The sequence below is a fragment of the Protopterus annectens genome, chromosome 3.part1 (genome assembly GCF_019279795.1).
Source record: "Protopterus annectens isolate FY-2018-M chromosome 3.part1, PAN1.0, whole genome shotgun sequence".
NCBI classification, from domain to species: Eukaryota; Metazoa; Chordata; order Ceratodontiformes; family Protopteridae; genus Protopterus; species Protopterus annectens.
The window spans coordinates 713,703,190-713,726,406 of NC_056732.1; the positions used below are offsets into that span (position 1 = coordinate 713,703,190).

Sequence of the window (23,217 nt, forward strand, 5' to 3'; positions counted from 1 at the left end):
GACTCCCAACTTCATAGGTGCTCCGAAAACCGTCCCCGACTGCCTCCAAAGAAGGACAGCCGGGCAAGCCCTCAGGGCTGCTGCACGGGTCGGTCCGAGAAGGGTTCTCTGAACCCGAAATTCTTCGGCCCCCCCCTCTGCCTCTGGGCCGGCATCCACCTTGTCCTCCTCTGCCTCTGAAGGACGAAGGGTCTGGAGCAGTACGGGACTGCTGGGACTTCCGGAACCACATCATCTTTTGTCCTCTCTGGTTCCTTGAGAAAGACCTTTGAGGATCTGAGAAGCGGATCCCGACGGCAGACCGCGTCTTCCCATCTTTTACGCTCTGGAGCAGCGTGTCAAGGATGGTTTTGCCAAATAGCGTAGAACAGTCAAAAGGAGCGTTCGCGAAGGACGCCTTGAAGGGTTCCATGAAGTCGCAAAGGCGAAGCCAGGTGTGCCGCCGCGAGGCGATCCCTGCCCCACTGGCTCTAGCCACTCCCTCCATGACATGGGAGAGAAGCCGCATGGAGGTGTTAGAAATTGACTTTAGAGTGGCCATGCGAGCAGAGAAGTCCTTTTCTTTTATCAGATCCTGCTGAGGTTTTATGACGCGTGCCAGATAATTCAGCGCCCTTCTAGAAAAAGTGGCTGAAGCAAACATCCGCTTTCCAATACGGTCCATCGTCCGAGACTCCTTATCAGGAGGATGGACAGAGGAACTTTCTTGCGCTAGTTTCCTTCTTAGTGGCAGCCGCCACCACCATGGCATCTACTGGGGAACCTTTATTCCACGCCGGTTTGTCAGGGGGAGGACTAAGTATCTTGTCCAGTCTTCTAGGGATTGGCTCCACGGTGTCCAGCTCCTTTCAAGCCCTGGTAGTAATCAAGTCTACCAGGGGATCAGCCAGGGGAGACACCCAAGAGGTAGACGGACCTGCGAACGCTTCCAGAAAGACTCATCCGAGGAAGGTTTTTGGGCTGACCACCCCCATCTAATACACAGTATTACCATAATGTCCCCAAAGGGGAGATCTTCAGGGGGTGACCTTGGGGAACTTCCCCCTTCCTCTAAGTCAGCGTCCTCCGTGAGGGACTCGGGGGAGTCCAAGTGCCTCCTCTTGCACTTTCGTTTGTGAGGGACCTCCTCGGCGGGACTGTCCGAGGAGGCCTCACCAATGGGGTTCTGTTCCCCTACGGGAACCAACTGGAGTGTCGGCGCAGGCAAGCCCAAATGCGAGGGAGTGAGGGGTGGATCCGCAGCCCGGACCGAGGACCTGGAACTCCGACAGCACACTCCACCACATCAAAAGCAGAGGGTGAGCCGCTCTCCCCTGGCTCCAAGAGTAGCCCCCTCGGCTCCGATGTGAGGACCGGGGTTGGAGCCGGCACGATCGGACCCGAAAGGTAGTGTGCTCCAACCGAAACGGAGCCGACACACTGACCCCTGCGGATCCAAAGCTCAGCTCTCGGCCCCGAGAGGTCGGATCAGACACGCTCGAGGGTACAGTCGGCGAAGTAGCCACCACTGTTGGTGCAGACTCCCTGGCTCAGAGACAGCTCGGATCCAAAGACTCCGAAACCAGATAGTGAATCGGAGAAGGAGCAACTGGGGCAAAGAAAGGGGCCAAGCCCCCCCCCCCCCGCCCTCGGAGGTGGGAAGGCACGAGCACCCCCAGCTGCATTTGGGCCTGCAGGAATCGACGCATCATCCGGTCCATATCAGCGTCAGACATACTCTGAGTAGACCTTGAAGAGGTCATTGAGGCGGGCTGGGAAGGCCGCCTAGATGACCTAGAGGGAGACTGGGACTCCTCCACCGGCTCCGGAGAAAAGTGGGGAGAATGGAGCCGAGAGGGGGAAGAACTAGAGACCCTTCTGGGAGAGCTAACTAATTTAGCAGGCGGAGCAGAGGGGTGAGATTCTGCCCGCCGCTTGTGGCACTTATGCCGGTCCTTCTCCCTATGCCTTTTCTCTTTGTTAGAAGAGTCCCCCTCTCCCTGGGACACAGAGGTAGGTAGAGTCCCTGCCGGGGGGGGGGGGGCCGAAGGTTGGACAGCCGCAGCTGTGGCTGGTGCCGCTGAGGGAGAGGAGGAAGAAGAATCTGCAGGCAAGAGTCCCGCCAGGATTAACTTATTCCACCTATCCCTCACAGCCCGGGGGTTAAAGGCTGCGCACACTTGGCAGCCCGAAGACAAGTGGGCCACCCCCAGGCAGAGAATGCACAGAGTGTGGCCATCCGCTGGGGACAGCTTATGACCACACTCAGTGCATTTAGAAAAAATGGCCTTAGGCCCCTCAGCCATCGGACATTGAAACACGCCCACACACAAGAAAGGGGAGGGAAAAAACTAAAAATTTACACTATTTACCACAATAAAACTCCGAAAAATACAGATACAGAAAACTAAGGGCCTACTAGACACACACACACCGAAAAAAATAAGAAAAAAGGTTTTAAATAGTTTTAAATACTCTCACCAACGGCAAGAGCTTGTCACTTAAGCTGTCAGAAGCCGCGGCAAATGAGATCAGAGGACTGGAGGGAGGTAGCAGGGTATTATGGGTAAGGGGGAGGAGCTGAGAGCTCGGATCTTTTAGCTTGGAAAGCTTCCAGCTCGGATCCGATACCCACAGGTTGCTGATTAAATGAAGTTAACTACTTCAGATCTTGTGGGGATTGCCCTTGGCTAGTAAAAAAAAGTAAGGGGAACCAGTGCTGCCTTGGCCAGAAGGGGGTCACCAAAGATTTTCGTTTTGTCTTGTTGAATCTTCAGCAGGGCTTTTTGTATGAGGGAAGGGGGAATGCATAAAGAAACACCCCATTCCAGGAGATGGTGACAGCATCCACCATCAGTGCTAGTGGGAAGGGGGCTCTTGTGCAGAACTAGTCGTCTGTTCAGAGGGGAGGCAAACAGATCTATTTGTGGTGTACCCCACCAGTGGACAATATCAAGGAAGACATCTGTGCAACATCCATTCATGATTCTCTGTTAATGACCTGCTGAGGGCATCCACCTTGAACATTAGTTTGTGAGGGGACGTAAACCACCTGCAGCGTCACTTTGGAGAGGGTAGCCATTTCCCAAGCTTTGATGCCTAGCCTGCAGAGCAAGTAGGATTTTGTCCCCCATTGCTTGATGTACCACAGGACTGTGGTATCTGTAAATATTTTGAGAAGTCCTGGATGGATAAGGGGTAAAATGCTTTCAGAGCTAGGATAAGAGCGTCATCTCTCTGATGCGTTTTTTCCCCGAAGGCAAATGTCCCATTGCCCTTCAACGTTCATGCCATTTACAGTCAATCCCCACCAGAGATCTGATGCATCCATGTACATCTGTTGAGCTGCAGGAAAGAGGTTGTAATGGTAGTCCTGGATTTATATGATTTTGCTGGATCCACCACTGGATTTTTCTTTCTTAAGACAGGGAAGGAATGGGACCTGAAACTTTAGCGGACGAGTCTGTTGAGACCAAACATTCATGTTCCATTGAAACTTCCTCATATGTAACCTGGCTAGGGGTAGCATGGGGAGCATGGCTGCCACGAGACCCAGGAGGTAAAGGAACTCCCTGGCTGAGATGGAGTTGGTCAGTAGTTCTTGTAAGTGGTCAATGAAGTGACCTTGTTTAGGGAAGAAAAGCCTTCACTAGATCTGTCCTTATTCTGCAGCCCAGGAAAATCTGATCTTGGGTAAGAGTAAGGGAGGATTTGAGTTTGTGGATTGTGAAACCTAGCCCATCAAGGAGAGAAATTGTGAATTGAAGGTGTTTGGCTGATCTGCCTGAATGAGGTCGTCCAAATATGGGAAGATGTGGATGCCCCTTGTCCTGCAAAAGGCCACTACAGGGGCTAGGCATTTTGTAAATACCCCTGGTGCTGTGGACAAGGGCAAGGCAATAAAATGATAGTGCAAGGACTGCACAGCAAATTGCAGGACTTTGACAGGATGGATAGATAGGAATGTGAAGATATGCATCCTTCAGGTCTAGAGTGTCCAGGAATGATCTGGGAGTAGAGTGGAAGAAGGGGTTGGGGTTATGGCATGTGGAAGGTGGGTACATGCATAAAAGGGTTTAAATGGGGCAGGTCTAGGATGGATCTCCATGGGCCATCCTTTCTTGGGACTAGGACTATTCGGGAGTAGAGGCTTTGGCCTTCCTGTCCTGGAGGAACCTTTTGTATTGTGCCCTGCTGAAAGAGATCTCACATGACTTGTAGGATGAGGTGTGCCTGACCCTTTAGAGGTTGTGGGCTATCTTTTTGGATAGGGATTTTCCATCAAGTCATTAAGTAGCCTTTTACAACTGAGCAGACCCAGTTGTCTTAAGTTATCTGTTGCCACAGGGGAAGACAATGAGAAAGGCAGGCAGAAAGGGGTAGGTGATTTGGAGGGGTCTGGTAGTCACACAGACGTTAACCTGTCAGGAAAGGGCTGGGAAGAGGTTGATCTGGTAGAGGATCATTTCCCGGCACCTTTCCTAGATTTGGAAGTAGGTGGTGTGGAAGCTTTCCTGACAAAACTTGGTTTGGAGGGATAGTTTCTATGAAATTTGGGCACTGGTGAGATAAAGGTGCTTAAGGTCCTGCAGCTCCTTGCTCTTTTCCTGTAGATTTTTAACAATTCTGCTGTTTTCCATGAAGAAAAGTACTGTCAAGAGGAGAATCCAAAATATTGTTTTTAAAATCATCTGGTAATGCCTGTAGTCAGAGCCATGAGTATCTGCAGAGCTCCGAGGCTGAAGCAGCAGACCTGGCTGATGCTTCTACAGCATCATAGCTGCATTTAATTGAATATCAGCTAAGAAGATTGTGGAAGCAACTTGTGCCTTAACAGGAGTATCTGGTATGGAGAATCCATGGCCTATGAGACAAGATCCACAGCATACTTTACCATATGCACATGGTAATTAATGGCTCTGAAAGCCAGGGTGAAGAAGTGTATTTTACCAGTCTGGCCATTTTACTGTCTTTGTCTGATGGAAGGAAGAGGGAATTTGTCTGGACTGTTTGTCCGCAGAGAAAGCAATTACAGCTGGGTCTGCCATCGGAGGCTTGATGAAGTACTTAAAGTCATCAGGAACTTTATAGAATCTGTCTGGTCTCCTTGGAGCTGAAGGTTGAGATTCTGGTGATTTTGAAGCCGAGGCAAAAACGTTCAGGTAGGCTGGGATCGCTGGAGAAATAAGCGGGGGAGGGGGATTCTATCGGCAGAAGTTCACAATACATTTTTGCACTTCTGCCATTTGTGTGGAATCCCATTTGAAATATTCCCTCAGTTCTGAAATTGTTCCCCCAAAGGTCATGTCTTCAGGTAGGGAATCGCAGTCCAAGGAATCCTTTTCTGGAGAAAGGAATCCCAAGGGAGAGTCAAAGTTGAGAGGCATATGAGAGGGACTCAGGTTAGGGTAAGGGGCCCAATGAAGCAGGTCTGCGCTCAAAGATGGTAGAGTAGTAGAAGCCTGGGAGGAAGAAGGCCTAAGGGCCCATAAACGCATTAGAGACTGCCAGTCCAGCAAGCCTTCAGATGCAGCAGACAGATGTCTGGTGGTCTGCTTTCTTTTCAGAAAGGGGGCCTGACAAAGGCTGAACAGACGAGTGTATAGGATCTAAGGCGGGCCTGCAAAGGGCCTTGAGTAGATTTCTCTGGAATGGAAGTTAACACTAACCGATCAGGTGAACCTGACCCCCCCCCCCATCGGAAGCAGATATAGTAGGTACCTCTGTGGCCGTGCAAGCTGGAGAAACTAGGGTGGCATTCGAAGTGGCACCCACAAAGTCGGCAATGCCACTGGGTGTACCTTGGCCCCTAATTCAGCAGCTGGTGGGACATGCAAACTCAGTGACACGGTTGCTTTTTCTGGCCTAGAAACTTTGGCTTTCTTTCTCAACAGTTTGCCCAAGATGGCAGATGTCACTTCCATGTCTTAGGTGAGTCTTTTAAGGCATTGATATTTTCAAAACAAATAAGTTCAGGGCTGAAAGACAGCTGCAGAGTGTTTTTGTAACAAATACCTGGAAAGATGGAACACACACTGTAGTCGTGCGGAGGCTCTAAACAGAACAAGACAGAGGTTGTGTGTAGAATTTGACTTGCATTTTCCCTTCCTTTAGGACATGGAAAGAATCAGCTAATTGAACAGCAACCAATGCTATAAAAAAGATTCTCTAATGGGGTACTTACCTTTCTAGAGTCAGTTGGCGCAGAGCAGAATGAGCATGCTGACAGACTGGCGGCAGACGTCACTTTTATGGTCCACGGTTTATGGTACCCATGTGTGACCTTCCCATGCACCATAGAGCAGCCAGGCTAAGCTTTTATAGATGGACTGAATGTTTGGGTTGCCTCAGGTGGAGGATCCCTCATGTTTAGAATACTGTAACACGAGAATAAGACATCCAACAGTTTGGCTTAAAATAAACTCAGATACCACTAAACATAAGAGTATTAGTTCTCAAACCTTGTCCTTATGAAAAATGAGACTGGGTTGCAAGCTCATATGGCGAGTCAATCCTTATTCTTGCAGAGGTCAGAGCAATCAGTAAAACTGTTTTCCAGGTTAAGAACCTCAAGTCAGAAAGAATAGCTGGCTCAAATGGAGAAAGTGCTAGCTTCTCTAATACAAAATTAAGGTCCCAGGAGTCACAGTTTTTTTTGGAGACCTCTTATACAAAAACCCTTTCAAAAACTTTTGACATGAGAATGCATTGAAATTGGAGGAGTCACTGTTTTTTTTTTGGAGACCTCTTATGCAAAAACCCTTTCAAAAACTTTTGACATGAGAATGCATTGAAATTGGAGGAGCCATGGGCAGAAATGCTGAAATGGCAGATAAATGGACCTTGGCAGAGGAATAAAGGCCAGACAACTCATATTGTAGAGCCAGAGGCAAGTAACCGTGAAGGGGTGCTGGTTATGTTGTTGGCACCAAATAGAAAACCTTTTCATTTGCCAATATGATGCTCTACTAGCAAGCTTTGTCTCCATTAGCACCTACTGCACATCCTCTGTAAACAGGTGCTTAAAAGGAAGACCTTATCCAAGCAGACAACTGAAGACTGATGTCAGGGTGCATCAAACATGGCTGTTCCTGTACGAGCAGATCCAGTATGAGGAAGCTTGTGGTAATTGCCTCTGGCTATTTCCAAAAGAGGGGAGAGCCATGGTTTCACTATTGTCTCCTGTCATTAAATTTTTGCCTTTCTCTTGTTCCATACACTGTTTTTAGCTTCTTTCCTGTTAATCTTCACCACTTCATTAATTAAATCTATTTTATAATCCCTATTTATGAACATTTGCACTATTTTGCAGTTGTGGATGTAACAATTTATACACAAGTATTAAACATGTAACATGGACTAGAAGTAATACTACATTTTTTGAGTGATAGCCCTAGCACACATACATTGGAATCAATGTTGTTGTTTGCACAATAACATGTTTGAATTCAATGGAGAATTGTTTAAACCAACTACAAGGGACAGCCATAGGGGCATTTGCCCCTAAGTATGCAAACTTATTCATGGGCTACCTTGAAAGTATTTGAGGTTTTTTTATTAGACACGTGGTGAAGTACAGTAGAAGTAGATTTAATTTTTATATGTGAGGGGGGTTTTGATAGGGTGACTTTATACAAAGCCTCCATACAACTGTTCAATATAGCTTTGATGGCTTGCAATTAGGTACGTTAATTTAGATACAAACACTTCAGGGAATAAATAATGGCACCATTAAAACAAAAATATATAGGAAATTTGATAATTTTGATTATATTTTCGATGGAAGTAATTGTCATCCACCCCACACCATAGAATCCGTCTCTTATGGGGAGTTTGCAAGGTTGGAAAGATTATGTAGTGACAAAAACAGGCATAAGAGATTAACAAAACAGTGCAAATGTTCATAAATAGGGGTTAAACAGACTTACTGAAGTGGTGAAGATGAGGAGAACAGGAAAGAAGCTAAAAAAAAGTATAAGGAACGAAGGAAAGGCAAAAATTTAACAAGAGGAGACAACAGTGAAAATTATACATTTTGTCTAAGTACATGTTGTTCCCATATCAATTTAGAGACCCGATAAATTATTATTGGGGTATTCTGGAAAGATGAGCGGTTGAACTTCTTGAATGACAAAAAAGGTTTTCCTATACGAGAGGGAGAAGATTTTTTAGTTCATGGAAAATTCAATCCCCCGGTGTTAGCGAGACAGCAAAGGGTGGTAATACAAGGTACTTTCCCTTGTGGAAAATGTACAGGATGCCAATATGTAGTACGACACTTTCCCAAGATTAATGGTAGAAGGTTTTAAGCACAGGGTTGTTTTAGCTGCAACAGTGAGTGGGTTATATAGACATTAAAATGTCCCTGTGGAAAATATTATATAGGGGAAAGTAAGAGAAGCTTCTCAATCAGGTTGAAACACTTAAGACATTAGAAAAAATAAATGAAGTTAGCCCAGTAGCTATAAATTTTCAACAAGCACATAACAGTGATGCAACAGGGTTACAGGTAACAGTATTAGAACAACCTTACAAAGATTTTAGTTTTGAAATTTAATACATTGTTTCCTAAAGACATGAACAAAGAATGTAACTGGAAATGTTTTATACAAGATTTTTTAAGGAAATGTTTTAATTGATTTGTTTAATTTACTAGATTGTTTAATTAGCTGGCAATGATGTATAGAGTTAGGTAGGTACTAAGTATATTCAAAGGCTTTCAGCCGAGACGCTAGAGAGAAGTTTGAGATTGTGGAATTTTGCTTGATTAAAATATTTTGGAATCAGTTGGCCTCTGTGGTTCATCTGGATTTTTAACTTCTTTAGTGATTTGTTATAGTTTCTAAACTCATTTGTAATGGCAGTTAAAGTGAAACCAGATACCTCATACAAATATCACTACATGTTGAAATTTGTTAGTCTAGTTTAACAGCCACCTGTTTCTCATTCTTTACTAAGAAAACAGTGACTAACCCATAATTAATCAACCTTGATCTGATGACATCTGTATACAACCCAGAGAAAACGGAACCACTTCTACTTCAGACACTGCACGACAAGAAAAGCTGATGTAATGGCGTCGGCTGCATGTTTTATACCCCTGACATCATGGAAGAAGCGACAGCATCAGACGTAGAAATCCCAAGACTATGGTATTCAGGCCGACTGAGGGCTACCTGCAGGCAGATAACCCAAATGTGATGACTGCAACAGTGAAACATGAAGAACATCTGTGCGAGTATCAGATCAAAAATGTCTATAGACACTCAAAAGGCAACGCAGGACAAGGAAAAAATACAGATTACAACAGCTGAAAAAAAGAGCACACCTAAGACTAAGTCTAACAGATGAAATATTAACTATACCAACCAGTGGATCCCTGCCAGAATAAAACCTCATGCACACAATCAGAACTGCCCACCCTTAAAGGAAACATCTGTCTCAGATGCTGCAGATTTTCACATTGTTCATCAAAAAGGTTTAAAAAGAAAACACTGAGGAAACAGGAAAATCTGTACATCATTGTGAGGAAGACATGGGTGCTTTCCTCCAAAGCAGAAATGTTCTTGGCATTAATGACACTTCTTAATGGTGTATCCTTTCATACTGCACAAACAGAAGCCAATCTGCTGTTAAGGATAAAGTCCATATACATTCCTGCACCAACATCTTTCCAAGTAAAACTAATTTTACCAAATCATATCTAGAAAGATGTTTAAATAAGTACAGATGTCAGCTAGCTGAAAGTAACCTCTAGCACAATTCTACAGTAAAGCGTGAGCTTCTAAATCCAGGTGCCCTGGTAAACATGGCAACAAATCAAAAAGATAACAGTTCCTTAAATTAACTGGACCAAAACTGGTCATGTTTATTTATGAGAACGTTTGTTTATGGGAAGTTCTAGCTTAAAATGCACTGTGATGTTCTGGTGAACTTGCTCCTCAAAAATGATCACATCTAATTAAACAGGAACAGGGTCAAGTGACATTTTACAAATATAAACAGGGACACTCCTAATACAGTACGGAAGAATTTCCTTCTAAGAGAAAAGATCCACACATCCCGATACCCCACTGTCTGGGAAACAAGTCAACAGAAAATTTTAAGTTTCCTGCTGATATTCAAGGCTACCAAGGAGAACTACGACTACAACCCAAGTGACAAAAGCTCAAGCAGCATCCAGGGTGCTTGATGGCATTAGCAGAGGTGATGAGTGTGTCCATCCTGGAGGAGGACAGGAAGAAAATAATGCATCAGAACCACATCACCTACCTACTCACCCAAATGAAGGACCTCAGAATATACTGCCAATTCAAATATGGATGGCACGGCAGGTAAAACAAACTGCCAAAGAAATCATTAAAAAAGCTTCCATATAATTACCTTACCTGTAACAAAGTTTAAACCAGTAGAAGAAAAAGCAAGACTAGATTAAAACATCTCAATACAAGCTCATAACTCTGCAACCTCCAAGTTAAGTTTTAAGGGGTGGCATAAGACTTGGTTAGCATAAAACCTGTTCTGTCAAACTGAATCTTCTAAACTCAAGCTTTACTCACTTTGGTGAAGGCACCACATCCTGGTTCACAACTGCAGATAACTAATGCTATAAATCAACTCCCATCCTTCCATTTTTTTTTCGGTGCGAAGGAAACAAATTTGCTGAAGTGGCTTTTCTTTCAGAGCCAATCATGCACGACTGGCTCATTGCCAAATCTAATTGTGCAAATGCACACTATGCATACACTGCTGAATAAATCCAGTCAGTTTTCCATAATGAACTGCTTAACAGCAAAATTTAGGAAGCCAGACAACACAAGTACAGTTGTCACTTACTTGACATATTATCATCGTCGTCATCTTCTTGAGCTGGCTGTTCAGGTGGTATTATTACACCCTCTTCTGTTATTGCAGGAGGATCATCAAAGAGACCACCATCTTCATTACTGAGAAGTTTGTCATCTGAAACAGTAAGACATCATAACTAGTCATGACATACTAGCAACCACTATTCTAAAGTGAAACACATCCCTTATGAAAAATTCCAAAAGAACATCAATCCCCATGGCATAAAAATGCAGTTAGTATTTTACATTTATAAATGCTGATTTAAATGTATACACATATGGTGACTTAAGTGGCAAATAGTCTGAATTCCATGCAAAACTTCTCTGGAAGGTGCAGAATAGTTTGCCAAAAACAATTCCAATAACTTAGTTTTGTACTGGGTCATTACAAAACAAAATATGTAGGCTAAAGAAAAAAATCTAAAAGTAACCAGTGAAGATTTCCTATACTAGTATAACCACCATTTCTCCTACATGGGATGATTACATTCTGTACACCCACTGGTGTTTGGGACAACCTCAGCAAGTCAGCATAAGTTCATAGGTCGTTAAAGCATGCAGTTCAGGAGACCATTAAGGAGCCAAACCAAAACTCCCAACTGCCCCACAACACTGCCTTGCTAAGTGACTTGCTCAAGGGTCACACAGCAGAGAAATGCAGATGAAACATTTCAAAACCTGTACCCGGAGAAAATCATCCAGCTAACAAGTCAGTGATTTAGTCCTCTGCCCTGGCAGACAAACAGTTCCTTTGACGCTTCCTTCCATCCAAGTTTCCTCAACTTTCAATATGCCTTTTAAGATCAACTGGCTAACAAGATTCAAACATGTAATAAAAACTTCAAATTTTAAAACTATCAAAAATGGCTATGAACATGCGAGAAAAAGTGTAAAGAAAATTCAGGCATCTCAGGGACAAACCCCCCCCCCCCCCAATATCGGACTACCAGTACAAAACTGCGCTCAAGAGAGTCCCTTCTAAGCAGAGGCCTGGGGACAAAAGCTTAAGAGTTTAAGGATTTAACATACAACAGAACAAAACATTTCTAGGTTATAGGCAATTATAACAATACATACAATACAGACTAGATAGTTGCATTTTTGATAATTGTGGAATAGTATTTCCCTTTTTGATTATTGTGGGATAGTATTTCCCTTACTTTTTCCTTAATGTGTACACCAGATTAATAGGGAAAAGCAAGGCTTCACTTTGTTTCACTTATGAAGTTTAGCCTACCTGCTCCTAATCTCACACTTGACATCGTCTACTGAGCGCATGCTAGCATGGGAACGTGTTAAATTATGAAGATGAAATTATACTGCCAAAGCCTAAATTCAAATGTCAACTTACAAGATCAAACTACTGTCCTACAAATGTATAAAGTTAAAATGTTACTTCCAAAAGCCTAGAGAAGGGGGTCTCAAAACTCCCAGTCAGTGGATTAGATGCTGCCCATTGAAACATTCACTCTGACCCATGAGCTTATCAAAACATCCCACTACTCAGACTTAATCTGAACCAGTTTAACAAATGTTTGCCCTTCATAGATGATGACAGTCAGCTCATCCTCAATGGCTTGACTGTGGAAGAAATGTGCAATTCTTTCGGGAGCACTGCACCCCAACAGAAGCATTTGTATTCTAAGCACCTCTGCTACTGGACTGGTCTAAGACTGGCTGCCAAGCAGAGATCTCATACTGTTGCTTGTTTAAGATACCAAATGATTCTCACCCTTCTATACGTAGTACAAATCGGATGTTAAGTGAAATGCACAGGAGTAAAAGTGTGGGTGCACTTTTAGTGGACAAGGTGGCAGCAACTGGCTGCCTAGCCCAAATGTCCATTCTCAACTTTAATTTTTAATCCTTTTTTGTCCTTTTTTAGTTTGTTAAACTCTGACTAGTTTTAGTTTAATTTACTTGAAGTTTGAGTAAACCATCCTATGCCATTGCTGACCTACTTTTGACATAGTGGGAATGTGTTCTAATGTCAGACAGGCTCATGACATTCGACTGCGACCAAAATATATTTTTCCTCTGTCTGCTTATCTTGGAGTTCAAAAGCTGTCAAGACATATTCATGGCTGAACTGTCATCAAGCGGCCATTCTCCTGCATCTCCACTAGACCGACGGCCAGATCTGCTTGAGTGTTTCACGTTTTCATTTCTGTGGCATGACCATGTCTGAAAGAATTTTACTGTGCGTGCAAGGAAGAGTGAAGTGTTCCTCTGGATTTGGGGATTGTATGGACAAGCAAAAGAGATGGAGGCATTTGTCTTTCACATTGATTTGTCTTATTTGTACAATATTCAAGACAAATGTAAAGTTTAATGAATGTGGTTGCTCTGTGCACGTGTGATGTGTGAATATGACTGCTTAGCATGTGAATGATTCTGTGCGTGGGAGACTGCTGTGTTAAACGCTATTTTTGCTCATCGCGTGCCTGGCTCTTGGTTCAATGCACTCATGCTTCTCTGGCTGTCAAGATTTCAGTTGAATTAAAAAAGGTATAAAATCCTACCTACAACTTAGGCAACTAGAATTTGACTAGTGGCTCGTCAGCAGTGGAAGCTGGCATGCGTCAAGGAAAGTGTGGGGCATGCACCCGGGAAGAACAGTCACATCACCACCTACTGCGCACCTAACCACAGGCAGGCTTGCCAGGCACATGCAGTGAGGGATACAGCCTTAAAACAAAAACTATTACTCTTATCACAGATGGCCCCAACTCGCTGCTTGATCTTTACCCCAAAATGAGCAAAGTATGGTACTCTACCCAAAGGGAAACAAGTAGAGTGGTTGAGAGAGAAAGCTTGGTCAGGAGGACTGAAGCAAAGAGTTAAACTATAGTCATGTGAGAACAAGAGCTACAGGAGGACAGTAATGGAAGCAAACCAGCAGGAGGAAGTTAGATGATGGGGCATGTTAAAAGAAAAAGCTATGGAACAGATAAGAAAAAAGTTTTCTTTAAGAAGTGGCAAAGTGGTGCAGGAGATGGTACTGATGCTGCCTCAAAGCACTCTTATCTGGGTAAATTCTCAGCTAGGCTTGACTTGTGTTCGATCTTCAGTTGATCTCTGCATCCACATGGGTTTTCAACAGGAGTTCCACTTTCCTCCAAGGTCCCAAATATGCACTACAGGTTAGCCAGCATACCTCAGTGTTCCCATAGGTGTGCATACCTTAAATCAGAGTCCTGTAATGATTGGCACCTCATTCAGACCAAGTTCCTACACCGTGACACAGATAAGACTCCAACCCCCCACTTGGGAATCTAGCTCCCCAAGACACTGCCACTAGATTAAGCAGGTAAAAAAACAATGAATTTTACTCAACACTTCCAACATTATGTAAGAACAGAATCAGGAAAAGGAAACCTAATATACAGGAGGGAAAGATATCCACAGTTGGGTATTCAATGATGCTTGCAAACAGTATTATATCTTCCCTGAATTACCAAGGTTTGAGAAATCTGGCTCAATGGGATTACCTTTTGAAGACTTCAAAAACGTTTAGCATCCCCAGAGTCCAAAAAACAGACTCTGGTCAGAGTTGTTGCCTTTGAATTTTGTTACCCATGCCAAACTGCATTTTTTTTATATTTAAATGTATTTTCAGACAGTAGGGTGTATATGTTAGATGGGGAATGTATTTTCATCCAACATTTTAATGTGCATTTCCCAACAGGTTTAAGCACCCCCCCCCCCCCAAGAAAGCACAGCTACAACAGGAGCATCCAGTATCCTCATCACATGGAAGATTATGGTGACGGTGAAAAGACCCACAAAAACAAGTCTTGTGCATTTGCCTTGGTTCCCTGTAATTTCATTTGAACAGTTTCAGCAGGAAGACATACAACTGAATACTAACATTTATGCAGTGCATGGAACACTGCAGTTAAGCTGCACTCAGCAGGGTAATGGGAAGACAGATACTGTTATTTGCTACCTTTCTGGAATCAAAAAGGTATTTAACCACCTTTTGTTAAGCACTTCATAGCACTTAAGATTAAATCTCTTGCTTGGGATTAACAGCAGAGTAACAAAGAATAAGTTATGTACCTACCATAACGTTCCATGTTAGTTGTCTTCTTCTCGCCTTCTTTCTTGCTGGTTGGGTTCGGAGCCGATCCTCGGCTCAGACTCTGCCATCTTCTAAAGCTCGAGAGCTATTTACTGGCTCGAGGCCTCCCCATATCCCACAATGCCTGGTGCTAGATCCCCAGATCTCGTTTGGTAGACCTAACTACAGACAAATATAAGGACACCTGTCCCAACAGCATAAGTTTAGCTACAGAGCTAAAAGGTTGAGGGAACAAACCAGGTAAGACCCAGCCAGCTAAAAAGGAACTCAGAGGGCAACTCTTCTCGGTCTATTAGGATAGGGGGACGGAGGGTGGGACGCAAGAAAGAAGGCAAGAAGAAAACTAACATGGAACATTATGGTAGGTATATAACTTCTTAATGTTAAGTTGCCTATCTCGCCTTCATTCTTGCTGGTTGGGACAGCGTCCCTAGCACCTCAGTCCTGGGTGGCTCATCGGAACAGACTCTTCAGCACAGTGGAACCAAAATCAGCTCTACTCCTCGAGGCCACATCCAACTTATGAGAAATAAATGTATGGGGAGTGGCCCATGCAGCTGCTGCACAAATGGCTTCCATTGGTAATTTTGCCTGAAAAGCTACAGAAGTAGCTAAAGCCCTAGTAGAGTGGCCTTTTGGTTTAGCAGGGAGCTGTTTGTTCCTCAACTGATAAATCAAAGTAATAATAGAAGTCAACCAACTAGATAGAGTTACTTTAGACACTGGTAGACCTCGTTTACCTTCAGCATAGGACAGGAAGAGCTGATCTTATTTTCTAATTTGTTTATTCCTATGCAAGTAGAAATGTAATTGTCTATGAACATCCAACTGATGTAATTTATGTTCAACTTTGTTGGAATAATTTGGGAAGAAGACCGGAAAGATCAATGGACTGATTCAGATTACTCTCAGACGGTACCTTAGGAAGGAGGTATTAGTCCTGAGCAAAACTCTGTCATTATGGAAAACTAAATAAGGAGCGCGAACACAAAGGGCCTGGAGTTAGGAAACTCTTCCGGCTGAGGTAATTGCCACAAGAAAGATGGTTTTCCAAGAAAGAAACTTTAAGGAACATGAAGCTGCGGGTTCAAAGGGGGGCAATACTAGGGAAGCTAAGATCAAATTAAGATCTCACGGAGACTGGGGTTCTCTTACTGGGGGCCTGAGCAAAGTAGTCCCTTTGAGAAAAGCTTTGCAAAGCTTATGGGACACGATACTAGTTTCAGATAGGCCTATATGAAAATTTGAAATTGCGGCTAACTGAACTCTAATGGTGGCAGAAGAGGACCCAGCCTGAAAAAGTTCCGCTAAGAAATCTAAAACGTGGTGGACCGGGGCTGAAAAGGGATCTATGTTTTTAGACTCTGCCCAGCAAGAGAAACGTTTCCACTTACTTTCTGGTGGTAGATTTGTGCGAAGTAAGATGATTTCAGGCACCAATTGGGAAATGTCCAGAAGCCTGGCTAAGGTTGTAAGTGGAACAACCAAGCAGTGAGGTTGAGAGATTGCAGGGATTGGTGCAGCCCGCCCGACTGATGGATCAGGAGGTCTGGTACTGGGTCCAGGGTCCAGAGCTGCTCCAGGAGGTGATTATGCAGGAACGGAAACCAAATTTGTTGAGACCAGTAGGGGGCAATGAGGATCATCTTGCATCCCAGCGCGGTAGCTTTCTGTATTAGTTTGGGAATAAGGGGAAATGGAGGGAATGCATAAAGTCATCCCAGAGGCCAATCATGGATTAGAGTGTCTCTGGGAGGGTATCCGGGAAGAGGGAGGAGAGAAAAGAAACTGTCGCACTTGCTGTTGAAAGGGGTGGCGAAGAGGTCACAGCAACGCTGACCCCATTTGCGGAAGATTTGGTCCGCCACTGTTTGATTGAGAGACCACTCGTGAGGCATGAGAATTGCTATGCTCAGCCTGTCCGCTATAACGTTGGACTTCCCAGGGATGTGCGTTGCTATCAGAAACCGCTGGGAAGAGATTGCAAATTGACAGAGTCTGAGTGCTTCTTGACATAGGGGTAGGACCTGGTTCCGCCTTGTTTGTTGATGTACCACACTACCGACATATTGTCGGTCTGAACTGCAATGGTCCCGGTGGGAAGAGAGTTCTGAAGAGTTTACAATGCTAAAAGCACAGCTCTCCTCTCAAAGACATTGATATGCAGATGGTACTCGTGGGGTTGCCATGTACCTTGGACTGTTCTGCCCTGAAAGGGCCCCGCCAACCCAATCAGGGAGGCATCCGTGGTCACCGTGGCTACTAGAGGAGGAAGAACAAATGGTCTGCCCTGGGGTACTGATGGGGAAACCATCCACCAAGCAAGCTGGTGTTTGCATGTCTGTGTAATCATAATCATGTGAGACACTGGAAGTTGTAGAAATGACCATTGGGTGAAAAGCAACCACTGAAGAATCCTCATATGAAAACGAGCCAGGGGGACTAGTATGATCACTTCTGCCATGAGGCCCAATGTCTTTAGGACAAATCTGGTCTGAATTTTCTTGCATCCTAATAACACCTGTACATGTCGGCGAATATCTAATACTCTGTAACGGAAGTGTCACTGACATATCTTTTGTACTTAAACTTGTGCCTATAAAGGTTATAGACCGACAAGGCGACAATGCAGACTTTTCAAAATTTATTGCGATACCTAGCTCGGAGCAAGGTTGGATGGTGTAGTTCCTGGCTCGTAGCAGCTGATGTCTGGTGGCAGCAGTAAGGAGCCAGTCGTCTAGATAGGGAAACACCTGGAATCCTTGCCGACTAAGGTGAGGGGTAACTACTGCCATACATTTGGTGAACACCCCTGGGGGCTGTGGTGAGACCAAATGGCACAGCTCGGAACTGATGACTGGCTCCCAGCCGGAAGTGGAGGCATCTTCTGGAGGGCCTGTCCATTTTGATATGGTAGTACGCATCTTGAAGATCTATGGAGCACATCCAATTGTCCTGACCCAAAAAGGGTAGAATGGACTGAAGGGTGACCATCTGGAACTTCTTCTTTGTACAGACCTGTTTTGTCTGCTGAGACCCAAAATGGGTCTCCAGTCCCCTTTATGTGTTACCAAAAAGAACCTTGAGTAAATTCCGGATCCTTGCTGGTCTGCTGGGACTCGTTGGATGGTTCTTTTTTGTAGCAGTTTTGAGATCTATTGGACTGCTTGTTCCCTTAGACTGGGTGGAACATCTGGAAGGGATTTGTTTGACCTTAAGGGGGTATAAACGAAAGGAATTCTGTAACCTCCGGATATGATGGACTGTACCCATCTGTCTTGAGTTATGTCTTGCTAGGATTCTGGGTACAGCGAAAATCTTCACCAGACTGCCTCCGAAGGTGGGCAGCCGGGGCAGCCCCTCAGGGATGCTGGAAGGGCTTGTCAGAAAAGGAATCTCTGCTGCCCTGATTTTGCGGGCCCCTCCTCGGCTCCCTGGGGTTTCCGGAACCAAATTTTGCCACTTTTCTGACCTTTGGGGTATGGTCTAGGAGTGTAAAAACGGACTCCCACAGCAGAGAGAGTCTTGCCTTCCTGCTCAAACCTGGAAAGGGTATCCTTCACCTGTGGTCCAAAAAGAGGAGAACCATCAAAAGGGGTATTGGTGAAAGACGCGTTAAAGGGGTCCGCAAAGTTAAATAACCGCATCCAAGTGTGCCTTCTCAAGGCCACACCTGTGCCTGCGGCTCTACTCACCCCATCGGCCGAATAAGAAATGAGCCGCATGGAGGAGTGCACTATCGAATTAAGAGTCGCCAGCTGGGAGGTAATCTTATCCTGGGCCCCGCAGCTGATTGATCTTGAAGGGCATCTCCTAGCTCCTTAAGGAGATCCCTCTGAAGGCATGTAAAATGGCACAAATAGTTCAGCGACCACATGGAAAAGGTTGCTAAAGAAAACATCCGATTCCCGTATCTGTCCATCGTCCTAGACTCCTTAGGGGCATGGACAGACGACGATCTCAGCAAACTCCTTTTTCGTGGCCGCTGCTACCACCATAGCATCAACAGGGACACCCTTTGTCAAAAATTGCTTGTCTTGTGGTGCTGTGATGAATTCCGTGGGTCTTCGGGAAGTTGGCTCAACTGTGTCTGGGGCTGACCACGCCTTTCGAGCCACCACTGCCATCAGTGGATCGAAAGGCGGAGACACCCAGGAGGTGGAGGGGAGGGGGAGGAGGTGGAGGGGTGAGAACCAAACGCGTCCAGATATACCGACTCATCCTCAGAAGGGTTAAGGGTAGTCCAGTTCCCCCTCTGCCTAAGCATCTCAAGGATGTCTGAGAAGGAGACATCTTCAGAGGGGGACCTCTGGGACCGTTCCGAATTCTCTAAGTCGGTATCCGAAGTAACAGACTCTGGGGAGTCAACATACTTCCTCTTACATTTCCTCTTTCAAGGGGGCTCCTGTGAATGATCATGGGAGGCCTCGAAGAGGACGCGCCCACTGGGGCGACCTGGAGCGCTTATTCTCCTCGCTTGGGGTCTGGAGGAGGGGCAGACGCAGGCACCATGGGGGGAGGAGCCGAAGAGGCTGATCGTGGGGCTGACTGAGGGGCCAACACACTCCTCATGAACTCGAAGGCACCCCTTCCCGGCAGAGAAGGCGGCTCAGGCACCGAAGAGCCCGGAACCCTCCCCGGCACAGAGAGGGATGGCTCCGAGGCCGATGCAGGAGCCGAGCACACCTGCGCCGAAGCTCCGAGAGGAAGAACGGGGTCGGACATGGGTCAGATGCCACTCGCCCCCTCAGAACCGACGAGGGAGTCTCGGCTCCCAGATCCCTCCAAGGACGGCACCATGGAAGTGATCGGAGCCAAAGGAAGCAAAAGGGTAGGTATCGGCGCAGACGGTTCCACGACCCGAACCCCAACCAGCTCCGGCTCCGAACTCAAGGGGTGAGTCGAAGGAGGAACGACTGTAGTAACTGGGAGAGCCGAACCCTGATGAGGGGGGGGGGGGGGCTGGATAGCATTTTAGCCAGGGCCTGCGATTTCAGAAGTCTGCTCACCACTCTCTACAAGTCATGGTCAGTCTCGAAGACCGAGAAGAGTGAGATCGGTGACTTCGCTCCGACTGCAACAGAGGCGACCCCGGAGCCAAGCGAATAGACTCTAGGGATGGGGACCTAGAACGCTTTCGGCTCCCTGAAGGTTCCGACACCAGGATCGGAGCCGCCTGAGAGGCAGGTACTTCGGAACCAAAGTCGAAGCAGATGCCACACCCGATGACTGCTCCAAGCTGGGAGCCGACTGCTCCAAGCTGGGAGCCGACTGCTTCGATGGCTTGGAGGGTTTCCCTGGCCGAGTCTTAGCAGGTGACCCCGCAGGTTTTAGTAATTCTCTAAGGATTAACTTATTCCTATGCTCCTGCAGGACTCTTGGACTAAAGGCGTGACACACCGAACAAGAGTCCTGCAGGTGTAGGGTGCCCAAGCAGTAGACACAAGTGTGACCATCTGTCAGACATTTTCTGACAGCATGAGTCACACTTCTTGAATCCAGATACCTTAGTATCTTTGGACATCCTGTAAAAAGAAAAATCACAAGAAAAAAAGACCAACAGTAGGTAACAAGTATAAAGAACCGTACACAGAAAAAAAAAAAGTTACCACGCCTTGACACACACTATAATATATATACATATATAATACTAGGGAAGCTAAGATCAAATTAAGATCTCACGGAGACTGGGGTTCTCTTACTGGGGGCCTGAGCAAAGTAGTCCCTTTGAGAAAAGCTTTGCAAAGCTTATGGGACGATACTAGTTTCAGATAGGCCTATATGAAAATTTGAAATTGACTAACTGAACTCTAATGGTGGCAGAAGAGGACCCAGCCTGAAAAAGTTCCGCTAAGAAATCTAAAACGTGGTGGACCGGGGCTGAAAAGGGATCTATGTTTTTAGACTCTGCCCAGCAAGAGAAACGTTTCCACTTACTTTCTGGTGGTAGATTTGTGCGAAGTAAGATGATTTCAGGCACCAATTGGGAAATGTCCAGAAGCCTGGCTAAGGTTGTAAGTGGAACAACCAAGCAGTGAGGTTGAGAGATTGCAGGGATTGGTGCAGCCCGCCCGACTGATGGATCAGGAGGTCTGGTACTGGGTCCAGGGTCCAGAGCTGCTCCAGGAGGTGATTATGCAGGAACGGAAACCAAATTTGTTGAGACCAGTAGGGGGCAATGAGGATCATCTTGCATCCCAGCGCGGTAGCTTTCTGTATTAGTTTGGGAATAAGGGGAAATGGAGGGAATGCATAAAGTCATCCCAGAGGCCAATCATGGATTAGAGTGTCTCTGGGAGGGTATCCGGGAAGAGGGAGGAGAGAAAAGAAACTGTCGCACTTGCTGTTGAAAGGGGTGGCGAAGAGGTCACAGCAACGCTGACCCCATTTGCGGAAGATTTGGTCCGCCACTGTTTGATTGAGAGACCACTCGTGAGGCATGAGAATTGCTATGCTCAGCCTGTCCGCTATAACGTTGGACTTCCCAGGGATGTGCGTTGCTATCAGAAACCGCTGGGAAGAGATTGCAAATTGACAGAGTCTGAGTGCTTCTTGACATAGGGGGTAGGACCTGGTTCCGCCTTGTTTGTTGATGTACCACACTACCGACATATTGTCGGTCCGAACTGCAATGGTCCCGGTGGGAAGAGAGTTCTGAAGAGTTTACAATGCTAAAAGCACAGCTCTCCTCTCAAAGACATTGATATGCAGATGGTACTCGTGGGGTTGCCATGTACCTTGGACTGTTCTGCCCTGAAAGGGCCCCGCCAACCCAATCAGGGAGGCATCCGTGGTCACCGTGGCTACTAGAGGAGGAAGAACAAATGGTCTGCCCTGGGGTACTGATGGGGAAACCATCCACCAAGCAAGCTGGTGTTTGCATGTCTGTGTAATCATAATCATGTGAGACACTGGAAGTTGTAGAAATGATCATTGGGTGAAAAGCAACCACTGAAAGAATCCTCATATATGAAAAGCGAGCCGACATAGAAAGCTTGGGCAGTGGTGACAGTTGGCTAAAACACACTACGTTGCTGCTGTTGCAGTCGTAGTGATGTCTGAAAGAGTATGGGTACTCCTTTGTGGGAGTTGGCACGAGGGTGGTGCGGATGTGTTTACACAGCCACACTGTCGCAGGGGTGGGTGCCAACTGGGCTAGGTGGGCCTGTTTTGTCTGGGTCTGTTGGTTGCCTCTCAAACAGTGTTTTAAGAGAGTTGGTTCTCTTGTAGCAAAATATAGGTGCCTCCCTAGGGTGCCCCCATGTATAGATCTGTGTTGGTGGTGAAGATGCCTCAGTAATTAGAGATGGTTTCTCTAATAGTGGTGCTGTCACTACTGATGGGGATGGGGAAAGCGGCTGAGGTGTCATTTCTTCCTTCACTGGTTCGGAGAAACCATAGGTGAGGATGGGCTTATGCGGGTGAGTCTATTCTCTGTGACCTCTGTGGCAGCAGCTTTGCTGATGAGCTGAGGGGGTAATTTTGTCAGTGAATAGTTGGGTCAGTAACTTGCATTTGGAGTGTGAACTCCTGATGCGTTTGCTGACTGCTGGGCTGAGCGGACAAACTGGTCCTTGATGATGTTCCTTTTCATGAAGCCTGGGTGCTGGCTTCTGTAGTCAAATGGGTTGTTTTCTGTGGGTGGGTTTCACTGTAGAGAGTGGATGAGAACCTGTTCTCTTTGTGTGTCAGGGATAAGCGTCCGTCTAGAAAGTTCACTTTTGCTTCTATGTCTGAGATGGTGAAGGACAGGAACTTTATGCTGTCTCCTGATCTCTGTTAGAAACTTATCCAGTTCTTCTTGTGAGCCTTCCACAGAACACCATATCATCAATATAGCGTTTGTAGCGCTACTTGTTCTAGCGGAAGCCTGTGAGTTTTGTCGTGATCTGTTTCCCGAGCTTAATACCAGGTTTGCATAGGAGGGCCATTTTGGCTCCAGCAAGCTCTACGCCTCTTAGTTGCTGGTAAATTTGGTCTTCAAGACGAAGAAGTTGTTGTTCAGTACTATCTTGAGCAGGCTGATGAGTGTGTGTCTGCTTTGGTGGGGTTGTAGTTTCTGTGTGTGGTCAGGTATCTTCTGACCATTTCTGTGCCCTTCTGCATGTGGGATGCTCGGTGGGAGCTTTCTATGTCCAGTGTGACAAAGGTCAGACTGGTTACATCATTAAGACCTGGTACTGATGGATTTCTTGCAGGAATGACCATGAGTCTTTTAGGTAGAATACTGAACTTTTGGACTATGGGGTTGGAAATAATAGTCCAATAGTTCTGATATGTATTCTGTCTTTGTCCTCTTAGAGGACA

General features: G+C 45.8%; 1 protein-coding gene across 1 annotated transcript in view; it reads right to left on the reverse strand.

Moving 5' to 3' along the window:
- The window catches only part of RAD21 (RAD21 cohesin complex component), a 2,133,215-nt gene that overhangs the window by 1,088,775 nt on the left and 1,021,223 nt on the right, over positions 1-23,217 (reverse strand). Inside the window, exon 8 of the mRNA XM_044067070.1 lies at positions 10,816-10,941. Coding sequence (XP_043923005.1) covers positions 10,816-10,941 — 126 coding nt within the window. The remainder of the gene's footprint in view (positions 1-10,815; positions 10,942-23,217) is intronic.